The sequence below is a fragment of the Nannobrachium achirus genome (assembly GCF_963921795.1).
Source record: "Nannobrachium achirus genome assembly, chromosome: 8".
Taxonomy (NCBI): Eukaryota; Metazoa; Chordata; class Actinopteri; order Myctophiformes; family Myctophidae; genus Nannobrachium; species Nannobrachium achirus.
The window spans coordinates 35,998,202-36,012,529 of NC_137817.1; the positions used below are offsets into that span (position 1 = coordinate 35,998,202).

A 14,328-nucleotide genomic window follows, 5' to 3' on the forward strand; every position below is an offset into this window, starting at 1 on the left:
CATCTCCAACAGGTGGTGGGAAATGCAGTTCTCTCTCTCTCTCTCTCTCTCTCTCTCTCTTTCACCCCACCCCAAACACGAGGCCCTGGCCAATGGGCTTGGCTCAGAAACATGTAGGGCAGAAACCATCTGGAGCATCACAAGAACTGCCCCCTACTAAAACCACGTCATGGCCGCTGCAAGCAGCTAATATTATTTACTGGATCATATGTCTGCGGAATTGGACGCGAGCGACGCAGTTTAAGGAGGCGATTATGTACTGAGCAACAACATGCTTTATAAACCCACAGAAACAGCACACACACACTTGTGCCAGTAATGCTTCATGAGTTTGGGATAGTATTATTTCCAGAACCTTGCAGGCTACATAATGAATTCCAACTTTAGAAGTATAAGGGATGGAGAAGCAAAAGCTCACTGGAGAGGAGCACGTTATTTTCAATGATCAATTTCTATCAATGATCATTTATACCATTACCCAGTTTTTAAGGTCAGACCTTTTTTTTTTAGCAAATTGACTAAACTCTAAGCAAAAGAGGACAAAATGTGCCAAAGAGGCACAAAAATCCAGGTCCAGGCAGGTGGATTCAGAAATAAAAGGCCTTTATTTGGGCAACGGGCTAGAACATTGAAAAACACCAACGTGTTTCGGCAAACGCCTTCTTCAGGGAGTTAACTAAACTCTAATTATTACTTTGTTATATGACATTGTCATGTAGCAAAGATAGCTGATCTTCAAGCCCACATTGTGTCACATTGTGAAGTGAAGTGAGCTTGTAGATCTGCTGTTTGCCACTCATCTAGACTGAGTGGCAAAACATAAAGCAGCATGAAGCATTGGAGTTTGGAAGCACTCCTTGGGAAACTCCTCCTGACTCCTCCTCACTCCTCATGACTCCTACTGACTCTTTTTTTTCCCACTCAGTATGCGTTCCTGCATAGCTCCCAGGTACGATCATGTACGTGCATACCCTCTACAGCTAATAAAGTTCTACCTTTTTATAATTTAATTTAATGTATTATTTGTATTATTTAGTTAGTTTAAAGTTTTTGAAAATAGTCTGACGACGTTTGAAAATTGTCACCTATAATGACAAGCTCTTTTCACAAGGCAGGGACACCAGGTTGAGAGTGGTTAAGCATGGTCCTAATGTCTGTGTAGATAATGTGCCAGACAGTACCCATCTGTTCCACAGGAGGGCATCAAATCCCATTACTGTTATTGTGTTGGATTGATGCCAAGTACATACTGAACTGTTGCACAATCCTTCTTACCACATCATGGATGGAAGGAGGCAAGCCTGAGAACAAACTGTTGTGTTGGGTAAGGATATAGGGTTTCTAGTTCAATACAGATAACACTGTATTACATGTGCATGTGAGACAAAAACATCTATTAGCTTTTGTTGCTTTATATGGGAGAAACACAAGTCTATACAATTTGAAGAACTGCCAAGGCTCAGTTATGGGGTTTTCCATTGTGGTAATTAGTGCAAAATAAGAGACTAACACTAAATAATGTGAATAATGGCCCCTTTAACTGCTTGCAGGCTTTGTCAGCAAGCACCACCACAGCCTTGAATCTCACACACACACACACACACACACACACACACACACACACACACACACACACACACACACACACACACACACACACACACACACACACACACACACACACACACGCGCCCTGCACAGATGGGAGACAGATGTGTAGCAGACAGGGTCAAGGAGTCCATACAATAATTGTCTGTGCTACTATTTCTCAGTATTCACTGCAAGGCTCAGATCACTTCATCCACATATTACTAAATCCAGGAAATTTCCTCTGGAATGGAAACCATGTCCTACTCTCCTTTTGTTTCTCCCCCTCCTCTCTCTCTCTCGTGCGCACACATACACACACACACACACACACACACACGCATGCATGTGCACACACGCGCACGCACACACATACACACACACACACACACACACACACACACACACACACACACACACACAACACACACACACACACACACACACACACACACACACACACACGCGCGTGCGCGCACACGCACACACGCACATACACACACACACACACATACATTTCATTCCACATTTCTGTAATTTTCTCTTCCTGTTTATCTCTCTCTCTCTTTCTGGACGAGAGCTTTATTCGAGGAGTAATACTATATACTTTGTTGAGTGCCGTGTCATGCTCTGAAAATAGCCGATCAACACGCTCACAACTTATCACGTCGAGAGTAGACTGGCTGCATGTGAGCTTGTAGATCAGCTATGTTTGGTACGCGACACTGCAGGCTTAACAGAGAGATGATGGGGGAGGGAAGGGAGTCATATCAGATTGTAATCTCATTATCCTTGCCCAGCTAATCTACCAGCAACACATAGAGTAGCCTTCTACATCCACACACCTAATGCACCTGACCACACAGGACTTTTACGCATAGAAATATCTAATTCCCTTATAGTCATAGAAATGAATGATATGGGGGACACCATGATGTTGGGGGTGGAAGGCATAAAGAAAACCATTTTGCATGGAGGAACTGGAGACATCCCACGATTCATTAAGGGATGTAAGGTGAAGTATTCCTCACTGGGGCTATGGTATTCATCGCTGGGAACTATAGTGTATCATTACTCTGGCCAGGGTATTCTTGACAGGAGCTAAGATAGCGTATTCAGTATCATCACTGGAGGTAAGGTAGAACCTTCATCACTGGGACTAAGTTAGAGTATTTATCACTGTGGTTCAAGTAACCTATTCACACACTGGGACTAAGGTAGCCTATTGACATTGGGACTAGGGTAGCCTATTCATTACTTGGAGGGTCTAAGGTAGAATACTGATCACTGGGACTAAGGTAGAATAATGATCATTGGGACTAATGTAGTGTATTCACATTGGGGCTAAGGTAGCATGTTCAGGAGCTACGGTAGAGTATGAATCACTGAGACCAAGTTTATTATACAAAGCATCACGTATGGGATGGGAACCCATCACAGAAAACAGCAGGCTTACCACACGCCATACACATTTTCTCTCTGCTCTCAGTGCTCTGCATTCATTTCCTCCCTCTCTCCACAGGTTACATTCCATTTCCGTACCCAGCTGTGTAACGACGAGCGCACAGTGATAGACGACAGCAAGGTGGTGGGGAAGCCAATGGAGGTGGTGGTGGGCAACATGTTTAAACTGGACGTATGGGAGACACTGCTGGCTTCTATGAGGATCGGCGAAGTAGCAGAATTCTGGTGTGACACCATTGTGAGTGGTTAATGGTAGTGACTCGAACCACTGTTCAGCAAGTACCATTATCGCAATGCATGGTTTAAAAGTTCAAAATCTCCTTACTGAGTTTTGTCAAACCTGTGTTTGCAAAGGCGTTGGATTTCCTACTCCTGTTGTTGTGTCTGGGGAGTGGGGGGCATGGTTTAGGAAACTACACATCATCTTTATTGTTTGAAGCAGTGAAGTGTTTACATTTAAATCAAAAGCATGAAGCACAAGTACTTACTGTACCAAGGTACTGAACCTCTATTTACTCTCACAGTCACCTTTAATATATACTACAAACACAGCCATCCTGGTACTCCCAAAAGTACACAGATGAGACTGGTGTAGCCATGTCAAAACAAATTAGCTTTTGCACTGCCAGGACTCTAGCAGCCTTTACCCAGGCCTGCAGAAAGCTTACATTGTTTTCACTCTTTGGCTTTTGTTTGTCTGTGTGTAAGTATGGATATAAAGGAGGAGAAAATGCACATATATCATTACACATGGCACATGACCAACTGCAAAGGACAGACGCTGGCATAATTTCCTCAATTATATTTTATAGTCTTCATATTTAAATAAAGTTTGGATTGCCTCCAGAGTGGCAGAGAATCCGTGCCTGAAGCCAAGGGGGATTCCCCTTTGGGTGAAAGGTAGATATTTGGTTACCCACTCCAGGTGGATATACACAGGGGGCTTGTCTGGCACACTGGGTTACCGATGGATTAGCTCAAAGTTGAGCAAACCTGGCATAGTAGCCCCTGCCTGAAACCCAGAACCCTAATATGTCTTCTGGCCAAGGGGAGATTCTCCTGTGGTGAGTGGTAGATGCTTGGGCTCCCACACGAGACCCAGATTTGAATACAGGTGGTAACATGTTGCGTTTCATAGTCACATTCTGTCTTCATGAGTGCCATTGTTATGTGGCATCACTCACAGTGTAAGCTGTTGAATGTGGACTGCTATGTGTGTGTGTGCGTGTGTGTGTGTGTGTGTGTGTGTGTGTGCGCGTGTGTGTGTGTGTGTGTGTGTGTGTGTGTGTGTGTGTGTGTGTGTGTGTGTGTGTGTGTGTGTGTGTGTGTGTGTGTGTGTGTGCGTGCGTGCGTGCGCGCATGCACATTTGTATTTGCTTGTATATTTGTGCATGTTCAGTCTAATGTGTGCATACGATATGTGAGTCCATGCTATTGCAGCCAGTGACAGACAGGGCTGTCATTAATCTGCATGTTGCCTCAGCTTTCCCTAATCATGCTGAGTCCGCAGTACTGCCACAGTCCCACCCAGATTAGAGTTTACGGGAGTTTAGTGCATTTATTCAGTCTCATAGAACACGGATGTCATATGCAGGTCTATATATTGCACTGGGAAGAGCACTCTGTCTAAATTATGATTGTATTGTATTATCAGGCCTATCCACTGGGGGGCAAACATGCCTTGGGATAGGACACAAAACCAGAGAGATAAGAATTATGTTTTAAAAGAAGAAAATGTGTTATTTTGAAATGCTTTTTTTAAAGGCTAATATATATTTACTCCTCAGCACACAGGCGTTTATCCCCTTGTGGCCAAGAGCATGAGACGCATTGCAGAGGGTTTAGATGCGGTAGACTGGCAAGTCCATGGGTGTGGCATGGCCAACATGTTTGCCTACAGCACCCTGGGCTATGATGATCTTGATGAACTGATGAAGGAGCCACAGGCCCTCTACTTTGTCATGGAGCTGATCCTGGTTAGCAGCAACACACACACAACATAACCTCATTTATAATTTGTTGTATTAAGATGCTAATTGTATAGTTCCATGTGCTAAACACAAACATATCTGGCAGATAAGAAGGTTAAAAAATAAAGGATTTGCAAATATGGCAAGCAGTATGCATTGTTTCTTAGTTGGAGATAGAAAGGAACACATGCAATCACATCTGATAGGAGAAGTGGAGAACACACACTGAATTATATTTACAGACAACCATATCAAAGATAATGTGAAACATACATTTAGTGTGTTTGTGTGTGTGTGTGTGTGTGTGTGTGTGTGTGTGTGTGTGTGTGTGTGTGTGTGTGTGTGCGTGCGTGCGTGCGTGCGTGCGTGCGCGCGCGCATGCGTGCGTGCGTGCGCGTGCATGAGCACATGCATGCATCTGTGTGTGCGTGCGTGCAAATAACAGGTCCAGCAGCCCAATGAGTACAACAGGGAGACCTGGGCTTTGAATGATGAGGAGAGGCTGAAGATTGTGCCTGTTCTGCACCGCCAGGGGAACATGCTGTATAAAATGGGACGCTACCAAGAGGCCACACTGAAATACAAGGAGGCCATTATCTGTATCAAAAACATTCAGACCAAGGTAACTAGCCTGACGAATAGAATTTAAATCTGTGTAACGATGCAAAGATTGTTAAACAAGAAAAATAGGTTGCGCATCAACAATGGGTTTTCTCAGTGGAGTGCCAGGACAAAAATCCAGTGTACATCTCAAAAGTCGGAATTAATTAATTGTGGAGGACAAAGTACTCAAAAGTGGAAATGTGAGTATACTGTACATTGTCTGGCAGATTTGTGCACAGTACATGTACGCGTGCATTAACTCAAACCTAACGCATTGTTGGCATACTGCATCTTCAACCACTCAAACCCTATATACTTATCGTCTGGCTTTTCAAGGCTAAGGCCTAGTAACTCAGTCCCACTTTCCCTCCCCTTGTGACACCCCTGTGTGTGTGTGTGTGTGTGTGTGTGTGTGTGTGTGTGTGTGTGTGTGTGTGTGTGTGTGTGTGTGTGTGTGTGTGTGTGTGAGAGAGAGAGAGAGAGAGAGAGAGAGAGAGAGAGAGAAAATCTATAATCCTAAACCTAGTAATCATAGAAAACATCAAAGAACTATACAGTGAAACTGTTAGTGGCACAAATATCTAGCTTAAGTAGCTTTGAATATGAATTCTAGGTCCAGCAAAAACTGTAATATTGCATACTTTTAGGTAGAAAAATCACACCCAGTGTGAAGTGAGCGGTGCTATTATGAGTTAATTTCGTTAAGCGTCCTGCAAAGCTTGGCCAATGTGGGAGCCAGATGTAGGAGCGGTTAGCATCGCTCAATTTTGTCAAATATAAGGCCTGTCTCCATCCTGCTCCTTCTGCCATCTCTTTCTGATGTCAGTACAGGAGGCGCGTCCGAAAAAATCTCTCAGAAGTTCTGAATGGTGTCAAAATGTAGTTATTTTGCCTCCCTTTTCCATACCAAGTTCAGTTTATGCCGATCCCTGTCCCGATGTCATCAATATCAAGGGCATATCTGGGAATGCCCATATTTGGTAATAACCATATATTGGTATGTTCTGACATCACATTGTTGATTATCATGCAGGAGTCTCCATATATGGGTAACTGGTCCGATATACGTATATCACTGACCAGATGGTCAAGAATTGAGGTTGCATGTCGCCCTGAGGCGTCTTACTAGTATAATCAGAAATAATAACTATTATAGCGAGATTATCTTTTTTTTTTCCTTCTCATTTAGACCTGGAAAGCATCTGTGTCACTTTAGATTTTAACCACTTTAACCATTATTTTATTATTTAGCTATTCAAAAATAACAGATATTATACAAGCTCATGAGCTTGTAGACCTGCTATTTTTTTATCTTTATTTTTTCTTTATCATGAACATTTGTGCAAAACCTTGAATATATATATTCAAGGTATTTTTTAAAGTGAACTGTTGTAACTCAAATCTTTGCTTCTGGGGGTCCCTGGAACAACACATTTTGAGATGGGGGTCCGTGGCCAAATACATATAATTTTGGGGGTCCTTCACATGAAAAGGTTTGCGAAGCACTGATCATAGAAAGGTACGTTTTTCAAAAACCTTGAAAAAAGGAGAAGGATTTAGAAGACATTTGTAGAATCGGGCATCAGGGGCAAAGTTGCAGGTCCTCAAGCCCCTCAGCACCCCAGCCCTGCATTTGCCTGTGGTGTCACACACCACAAATAGCTAATCTACAAGACCACGAAACATCACGTCATTGACAAAGCATAAATGTGTCATAATGTGTACTGTACTGTACTGTATGTATCCTCAGGAGAAGAACTGGGAGACGCCATGGATGAAGCTAGAGAAGATTGGCAACACTTTGACCCTCAACTACTGCCAGTGTCTGATGCGCATGGAAGAATATTATGAAGTCATTGAGCACACCACTGACATTATAAACATGCACCCAGGTGGGCCACTGAGTGATTGTATGTATACAGTATTATTAGGAACTAATGTTTATATTTATAATATATATTTTTGGGGGACATTTGACAGTGACAGATACAGCGCAGCCTTCAAATTGAGAAGAAAAACCTTGTGCAAGTATCATTGTGTTTATAGCAGATGCTAATTTGCTAATCCCAGAGCTTTTGAGAAATTAAGAGATTAAGAGATTGATTAATCTACATGTGATATGAAAATAATATATAAAATAATGGTATGGAAAGAGAATAGTACAAACACACATCTTATGTTTACCCAGCAGGCAATAACATTATTTTCCTTTTATAATATGGAACATGGACAAACATTCACATTTTGGTGAAGTAATAAATAACATGATTTCAATCGCTTGATCGCTAAACCGATTATTTGATTAGGCTACTACCATATCATTTGATTCATTGTCTGTCGATCAATGAGGATGTCTCCATTGTTGACAGGACATTCATCACACTCAAGTCAATTAACAGATTGGTATTGTGAAAGCAACCTCATGGAGCTTCAAGTATTTACATTTTCCAACTGACTGGCCTCCAACGCCTTGCCTATAGGCCCATGTGTGACATATTTATGTTTGCACTTGTTTGGTAGCTGTAAATGTATCCCATGGCTTAATGTATGCACAGTCTGAATCATTTTCATCCAAAAGTGAAAGCACATTTTAAACAGTTGGTTAAGGTCCATTACATCTTTGGATCCAAATATTGCACTTTTACTCCACTACAATTATTTGACTAGTTACTTACAGTATATTAACCACTTTATCCCCATTTTATACCTAGGCTATTTGAAAATAGACGATATACAAGCTGCGACTATTTAAAACATTTTGTACTTTTTGTGCTTCTAGTATATTTTGATGCCAATACTTTCATACTTTTACTCAAGTACATAGCCTACCACACCAGCTAAGTGGCCTTGTGGTTAGAGTGTCCCCCCTGAAAAGCTACAAGCAGGGATGGTCTCAGTATCGGTGTCACTGCAACACATTGATGTGTCTTTGTGTGTCTTCCAGGTGATAGAAAAGCCTTCTACTTGCGCGGCAAGGCCCACATGGAGGTGTGGAACGAGGCAGAGGCTCGACAGGACTTCAGCCGCGTGCTTGACCTAGATCCTGGCATGAAGAAGACTGTCAAGAGAGACCTGAATGTACTCAGCATGCGCATGGAAGAGAAGAACCAGGAGGATAAATTGAAATACAAGGGCATGTTCTGAGCAGGAATACCAAGAGTGTCAGCTACTTTGCTGCGGAGTCACAGCTGAATTGTGTAGATTCATGTCACTGACTTCCATTGAGAATGACTTGTAGCCTGTTGCTTTGTCGCAACTGGTGTGATTGCAGGGCTGTCACAATACAGATGAAAGCTAAAGCTTTGCAGTGCACACATTCTGAATTTGTAATCTATCTACTATTTTCTATGCACGATATCTGCGTGCAAATAAGTATAAATCAGGGGATGGAGGCAGACACATGGAGTGTGTGTTGATGAATCGTGATGAATCGATTTTGGTGATGATTGAACTGCAATGATTTTGAATGTTAGAATAGATTATATAAATCAATAGAATTTTGGCCAAAGTAAAATGTAACTCTTGAAATATGACACTTCTTGAAATAACCTGATATGGAACCTTATTTTCTATATTCCACGAGATTTGTGAATTTGTGAACTGAGTCCAATTGTGATGGAATTAGAAATGCATTACATCATTTACTACACTCATTTAAGGTCATTGATTGCAACCCCTGATTGCTTTGTAATTGTAATTGTGAAAATAAAATAAACAGCTACACCCTCTGACTTGTAGTTACATTAACCTTCCACAAAGTGGTGCTGTCCCCATAATCATCTCTCTGAGTCGGGTGGGAAACTTGAACATTATTGAGATTCTCAGTTGTGAAATTATCCTAAAAAGCCAAGGAGTGCAACATCCACTCATATGAGGTCTTATAAACATATGTGTGACTTTGGATACAATTTCCATGATGTTAAGTTAAATGACAAACAGAAATCTAACTAGACTAGGTGCTTCTATTGCTGCATATAAGGGTTCAAGGGTGTTTGTCAAATACAGTACACATACAACACACCATGAATAATGAAACATGAATAATGTCAAGTTTAATATATATGTTCCCACTAGTAGTAGTCAGTAGTAGTATTTTTGTCCCTTTGGCCATTGTGGCATTAAACTGCCTCACTGATCGGATGTTTTTTTTTGTGTGTGTACTGGGGACTTCATGTAGGCTATTGTCTTGGTGTTATGTTATGTGTTATGCTGTTCTGTGCTACTGTATATGGTTATGTGTTTTTCTGACTGTGAAGATGAATATCCCTGAGGTTACAATACAGACATTATTATCATTATCATTAAGAGTCTACAGTAGCCTGCTACTGGGTACCGGAAACAGCTGACAATGGATTGCATTGCAGCCAGGACTACTTTGTGAGGCTGTGTAGCCTACTCTATTTGTTTTTATTTTTATTTTTTGCACAAAATGTATCAGATTGTTTGTATTACATTATGCTGAGAGATCAGTTTCAGGGAACCCACAGTTCTGTATTTCCACTACCACTACACTCACATTAATACTAGGCAACACTACAGCACATCACCAGGGGATTGGAGCCACAACACACAGACACTGATGCACCAATGGAACGATTTAGAAAATCTATCAAAAATAACATTAAAGGTTTCCAGGTCATGCTTGCTGGCAATGTAGTGTGCATAGCCCAACTGGTACTGGGTAACTGCAACTACCGGTATAGCAATATGTCAAGTGGTAATACCCCGGCCCAACTGGGCAGCATCAATCCAGACGGTGTGCCAGATGATGGGGTTTGGATAATCAGTCAAATCTATAAACAACCTATCGTCTTATAACTCATGCTAAGATTGGCTTATGCATTATTTTCTTACTACAATCATTGGATCTCCAATGTGCCATTTAGTCTGTCAGGCTGACATCATGACAATGTTGTGAAGAACATGACTTTGCAACAGTAACAACCTCCAACGCTGACAAGACCAAGGAATTGGTGGTGGACTACTGCACAAGCAAGAGGGTTCCCCCGGTCCCTAGCACCATACTCGGGGAGGTATAGTGGAGATTGTAGACAAGTTCCTGGGAGTGCACCTGAACAAGTTACTGGACTGGTCTGTCAGCTCAGATACCCTCTATAGCAAGGGTCGGAGCAGGTTGTTTTTCTGAGAAGGGCTCAACCTCTGGTGCAACAAGAGGCTGCAGATGGGGGGGGGGGGGGGGGGGGGGGGGTGAAGGTGCATATAGCGAGGAAGCTGGACGCCATCATGGACAACCACTATATCTGACAGTATTCTCATTGTTTATTTTGTCCTGCATAATGCAAGCTTTGTTGAGATACTGCTGTATATTGTTGTTCATTATTGGTGGCGTTTCTTTTGTGTGTGATGTCTTTACCAGCTATCTAAACTACATTCACTTGCCCTGTAAATGTATCTTAATTGCTGAGGTGCTTTTGGTGCCTGAATTTTCCTCATCGGATCAATAATGGTCTTATCTTACAACCAATCTGAACAGTCTGTCATGGCAAACCCTTTTCACCCCTTCCACAAGGAGATAGAGGGGCAGTTGAGCAAGAAGGGAAACGACAGATTCATCTTCCCCGGTGGAACTCTGAGACTTGGTCTGTCCTTTGTGCAGGACATTGAATGATTGATTGATTGAGTACTTTATGTAAGAAATGTAAACAGCACATGGACGTGTGCTGTAACAGTTACAGTAAGACATTAAGGCTAAAAGGATTATAACACAAAAAGGTCCTGTGTACTTGTTTCCATGTTGATCCTATTTATTCAATTAATCAACATAGCACAACAAATGTACACAATACAATACAAACACTAAAAGAGATGGGAAAATTACATTTAACTCTGCTTGTGGTCTCCTGGTTGATGTTAAAACAGGCCAATTTGGAAAGAAACCAGTGTATACATCCTTTAATGGATTGTGTCAAGGCATTACACATTTTGGTCGCAGAGCAATCTGGCTAGCCATCGTCAAAGAAAAGGTCCTTTTATCTGTTCTTGAGAGACTAGTGGCAGAGTAGTAGAATGAGAATTTTCCCATAGTTGTTCTAAATTTGGGTAGATCACGGTTACTCCATGACACCTAAATGGGTGTCAGTCACTTTGGAGTAGTAGTGTATTCTATTCCTTGATAACAGTTGTTATACTGATTATGTTGACACTGTATTCATATCAGTGTCTTATGTTGATGTTGTAATGACACAGTGATTGCATTTGCTTATGCATAGTGCAGGATACCGTATAATGACGCTGTGATTGTGTGTATTTTGTTTCTGCAAAGTGCAGGTGTGTATACTGCTGTATCATTCATTGTTGATGGTGGTTTTGTCCTTCTTTTGACTCTGTCTTCTTTTGACTATCTATCTTATAGTACTTCTATTATTTTGCATCTGTACTTTCACTGCTGTGCTGCTTTTACCAACTGAAGTTCCCCCATGGGATCGATAAAGGTCAGTCGGTCAGTGTTTGTGTGTGTATGTGTGTGTGTGTGTGTGTGTGTGTGTGTGTGTGTGTGTGTGTGTGTGTGTGTGTGTGTATATCAATCAATCACGGTAGGATATATACTTTGACATGTCATTCTCCATCCATCCATCTTCAAACGCTTATCTAGAGTCGGGTCACGGAGGCAGACTGGGGCACGGTGGCGCAGTCGTTAGTGCTTCGCGCCTTCGCCTCACAGCTAGAAGGTCCTGGGTTCGATTCCCACCGGGGGACGCTGTTATCAGCGCCCACACCCTAGGTGGGGTTGGCGATAGGGCCTTTCTGTGTGGAGTTTGCATGTTCTCCCCGTGTCTCCTAGGGTTGATACTGTGACAACCCAGGGGTTGTCAGGGTAACTCATATGGTTGTCATGGTTTCTAACCCGGTGCCTGTATTTCAGAGGCTGATTGGAGGGCGGAGTGTGTGATCAGTGATCTGGCCCACCTGGTGCTCCCTCTATATAAGAGGCTGCAGGGCCAGTCTTTAACTCTCTGACCTGGCTCCAAGATGGGAGCACTTTAACCCTTTTTCCTTTTTGTTCCAGTTAATATATGATTTGCGCACCCACACAACATGCCACACTCATCCACACACTTGCACACATCACTGATACTACTGACTTCCATGACTCTTTATGATTTGATTATTCTACTTGTTTATTTAAGGGTTAAGTAATAAAAGAATTTAAAATGTTCTGGGCTTGTGAGCTTCCTCTTTGTTACGAATTGAGCCATTCGTAACAATACCCTCACAAAAACATGCAGTAATCCTGGTCTCTATGCAGTAATCTTGGCCTGATTGAGTGGAAAGGAACTGGTTGGAATAACGTGTTCCTTCCACGTGCTACGTCCATACCAGGGAAATCCCCCCTGTCAGGTGAAAAGAAGCAACTTGGACTACCCATGCATTGAAGGAAGCATGAGGTTTGTCCGTCGTCTCCCCAGGCGTGGGAGTGGGAGAGCAGAGCCCAGGATTACATAAAGAGCTCCAGACTTCCCTCTCCTGAGCAACATTCTGACAACGACAATTAGGCCAATACTTTGCTCCACAGTGGAACTACCCTCTGTCATGAACAATATTTCTACCTTTTGTCATTAGTTAGTGTGGTTGCCTACAGGGCAACCATGTACAGTAGTTCTTTTCCGGCTTTATAATTATTTCATCTAGAGCAACAGTTCTCAAACTATGGGTCGCGACCCAAAGTGGGGTCGCGGGAAGGAGCCAAAAGGGAAAAGGAGACAAAAAAAATGTCCCTCATAAGGGGGTGAATGGGTGATATTAAAAAAAGGTTTGAAAACCCCTGATCTAGAGTAACCCCAAAACTCCCAAAGTCTGTTGAGTTCAATGGACATGTTCTGTCCCTTTTCTGATTGGACAGACAATATAATAATATATTATATATAGGCAACCACACTTGCGATTTCCCAGAATTGCACCTTTCTAGTTTGTGTTTGTCCTAGCACAAAGGACAGAAAATAATTGCACTCTGTAGCAGCACTGTTTAAATAACATCTTGCCTGCACACATAACATAGGGCCTATATATTAAGGAGCTTGTTTATCCAACAAATCAGCAAAACAAAGCAATGTTTCTGTGTCAGCCTGTATTTTATGACAGGGCGGCACAGTGAGACATGCAACACACACCAAACGGGAATGGAAGCAGAGACATTGCAGTTATATAATGATGCACTGTAACCACCAGGACACTCCCCAGCAACTGGCTTCCATGCATGAGCTGCTGCCTGGTGCTGATGTTGTGAGGAGAAGAAAGGGGGGCGGGGTGGAGGAGGGTGTGTGATGGGGGGAGAGGGGAGGGGGCGATGCGCGCCGCACTGCCCCGTTCCAAGTTGCGCCCAGTCGGCTCTGTTCTGTTGCTGCAGCGTGCTGAGGAGTAAAGCCCGTTGCGGAACCAACACTCAACACAACACTACAGGGGAGGAGGGGGACATTCACTTTCTCCTGGTTGGAGACTGCTCTGCAAGAAGACCTTTCGTCGTTCTTTGGAGTTTTAAGGGGGGACGTAAAGCGACGCACAGGCACACAGTACACCACTAGTGAGAATGGTACAAAGCGGTGGGAGAGTCAGGTGAATTGTTCCTTGTTGGTTTGGATGGAGAGGAGGGGAGATATCTGATCTGAGCCCCCATGCTGCGGATCTGTGCGCTGAAGGAAGCATTCTTCATCATCCAAAGAGGAGGAACGATCATGAGCACATGTGG

The 14,328-nt window shown here is 42.7% G+C and overlaps 1 protein-coding gene across 1 annotated transcript; it reads left to right on the forward strand.

Moving 5' to 3' along the window:
• Positions 1–2,497: 2,497 nt before the first annotated feature.
• On the forward strand, positions 2,498–8,768 carry aipl1 (aryl hydrocarbon receptor interacting protein-like 1; the record flags this gene model as incomplete). Its single annotated transcript, XM_080730971.1, has 6 exons — positions 2,498–2,602; positions 3,110–3,289; positions 4,839–5,027; positions 5,467–5,643; positions 7,375–7,516; positions 8,569–8,768. The coding sequence occupies 6 exons, from the start codon at positions 2,498–2,500 to the stop codon at positions 8,766–8,768; spliced, it is 993 nt and encodes a 330-aa protein (XP_080587097.1).
• Positions 8,769–14,328: the final 5,560 nt, after the last annotated feature.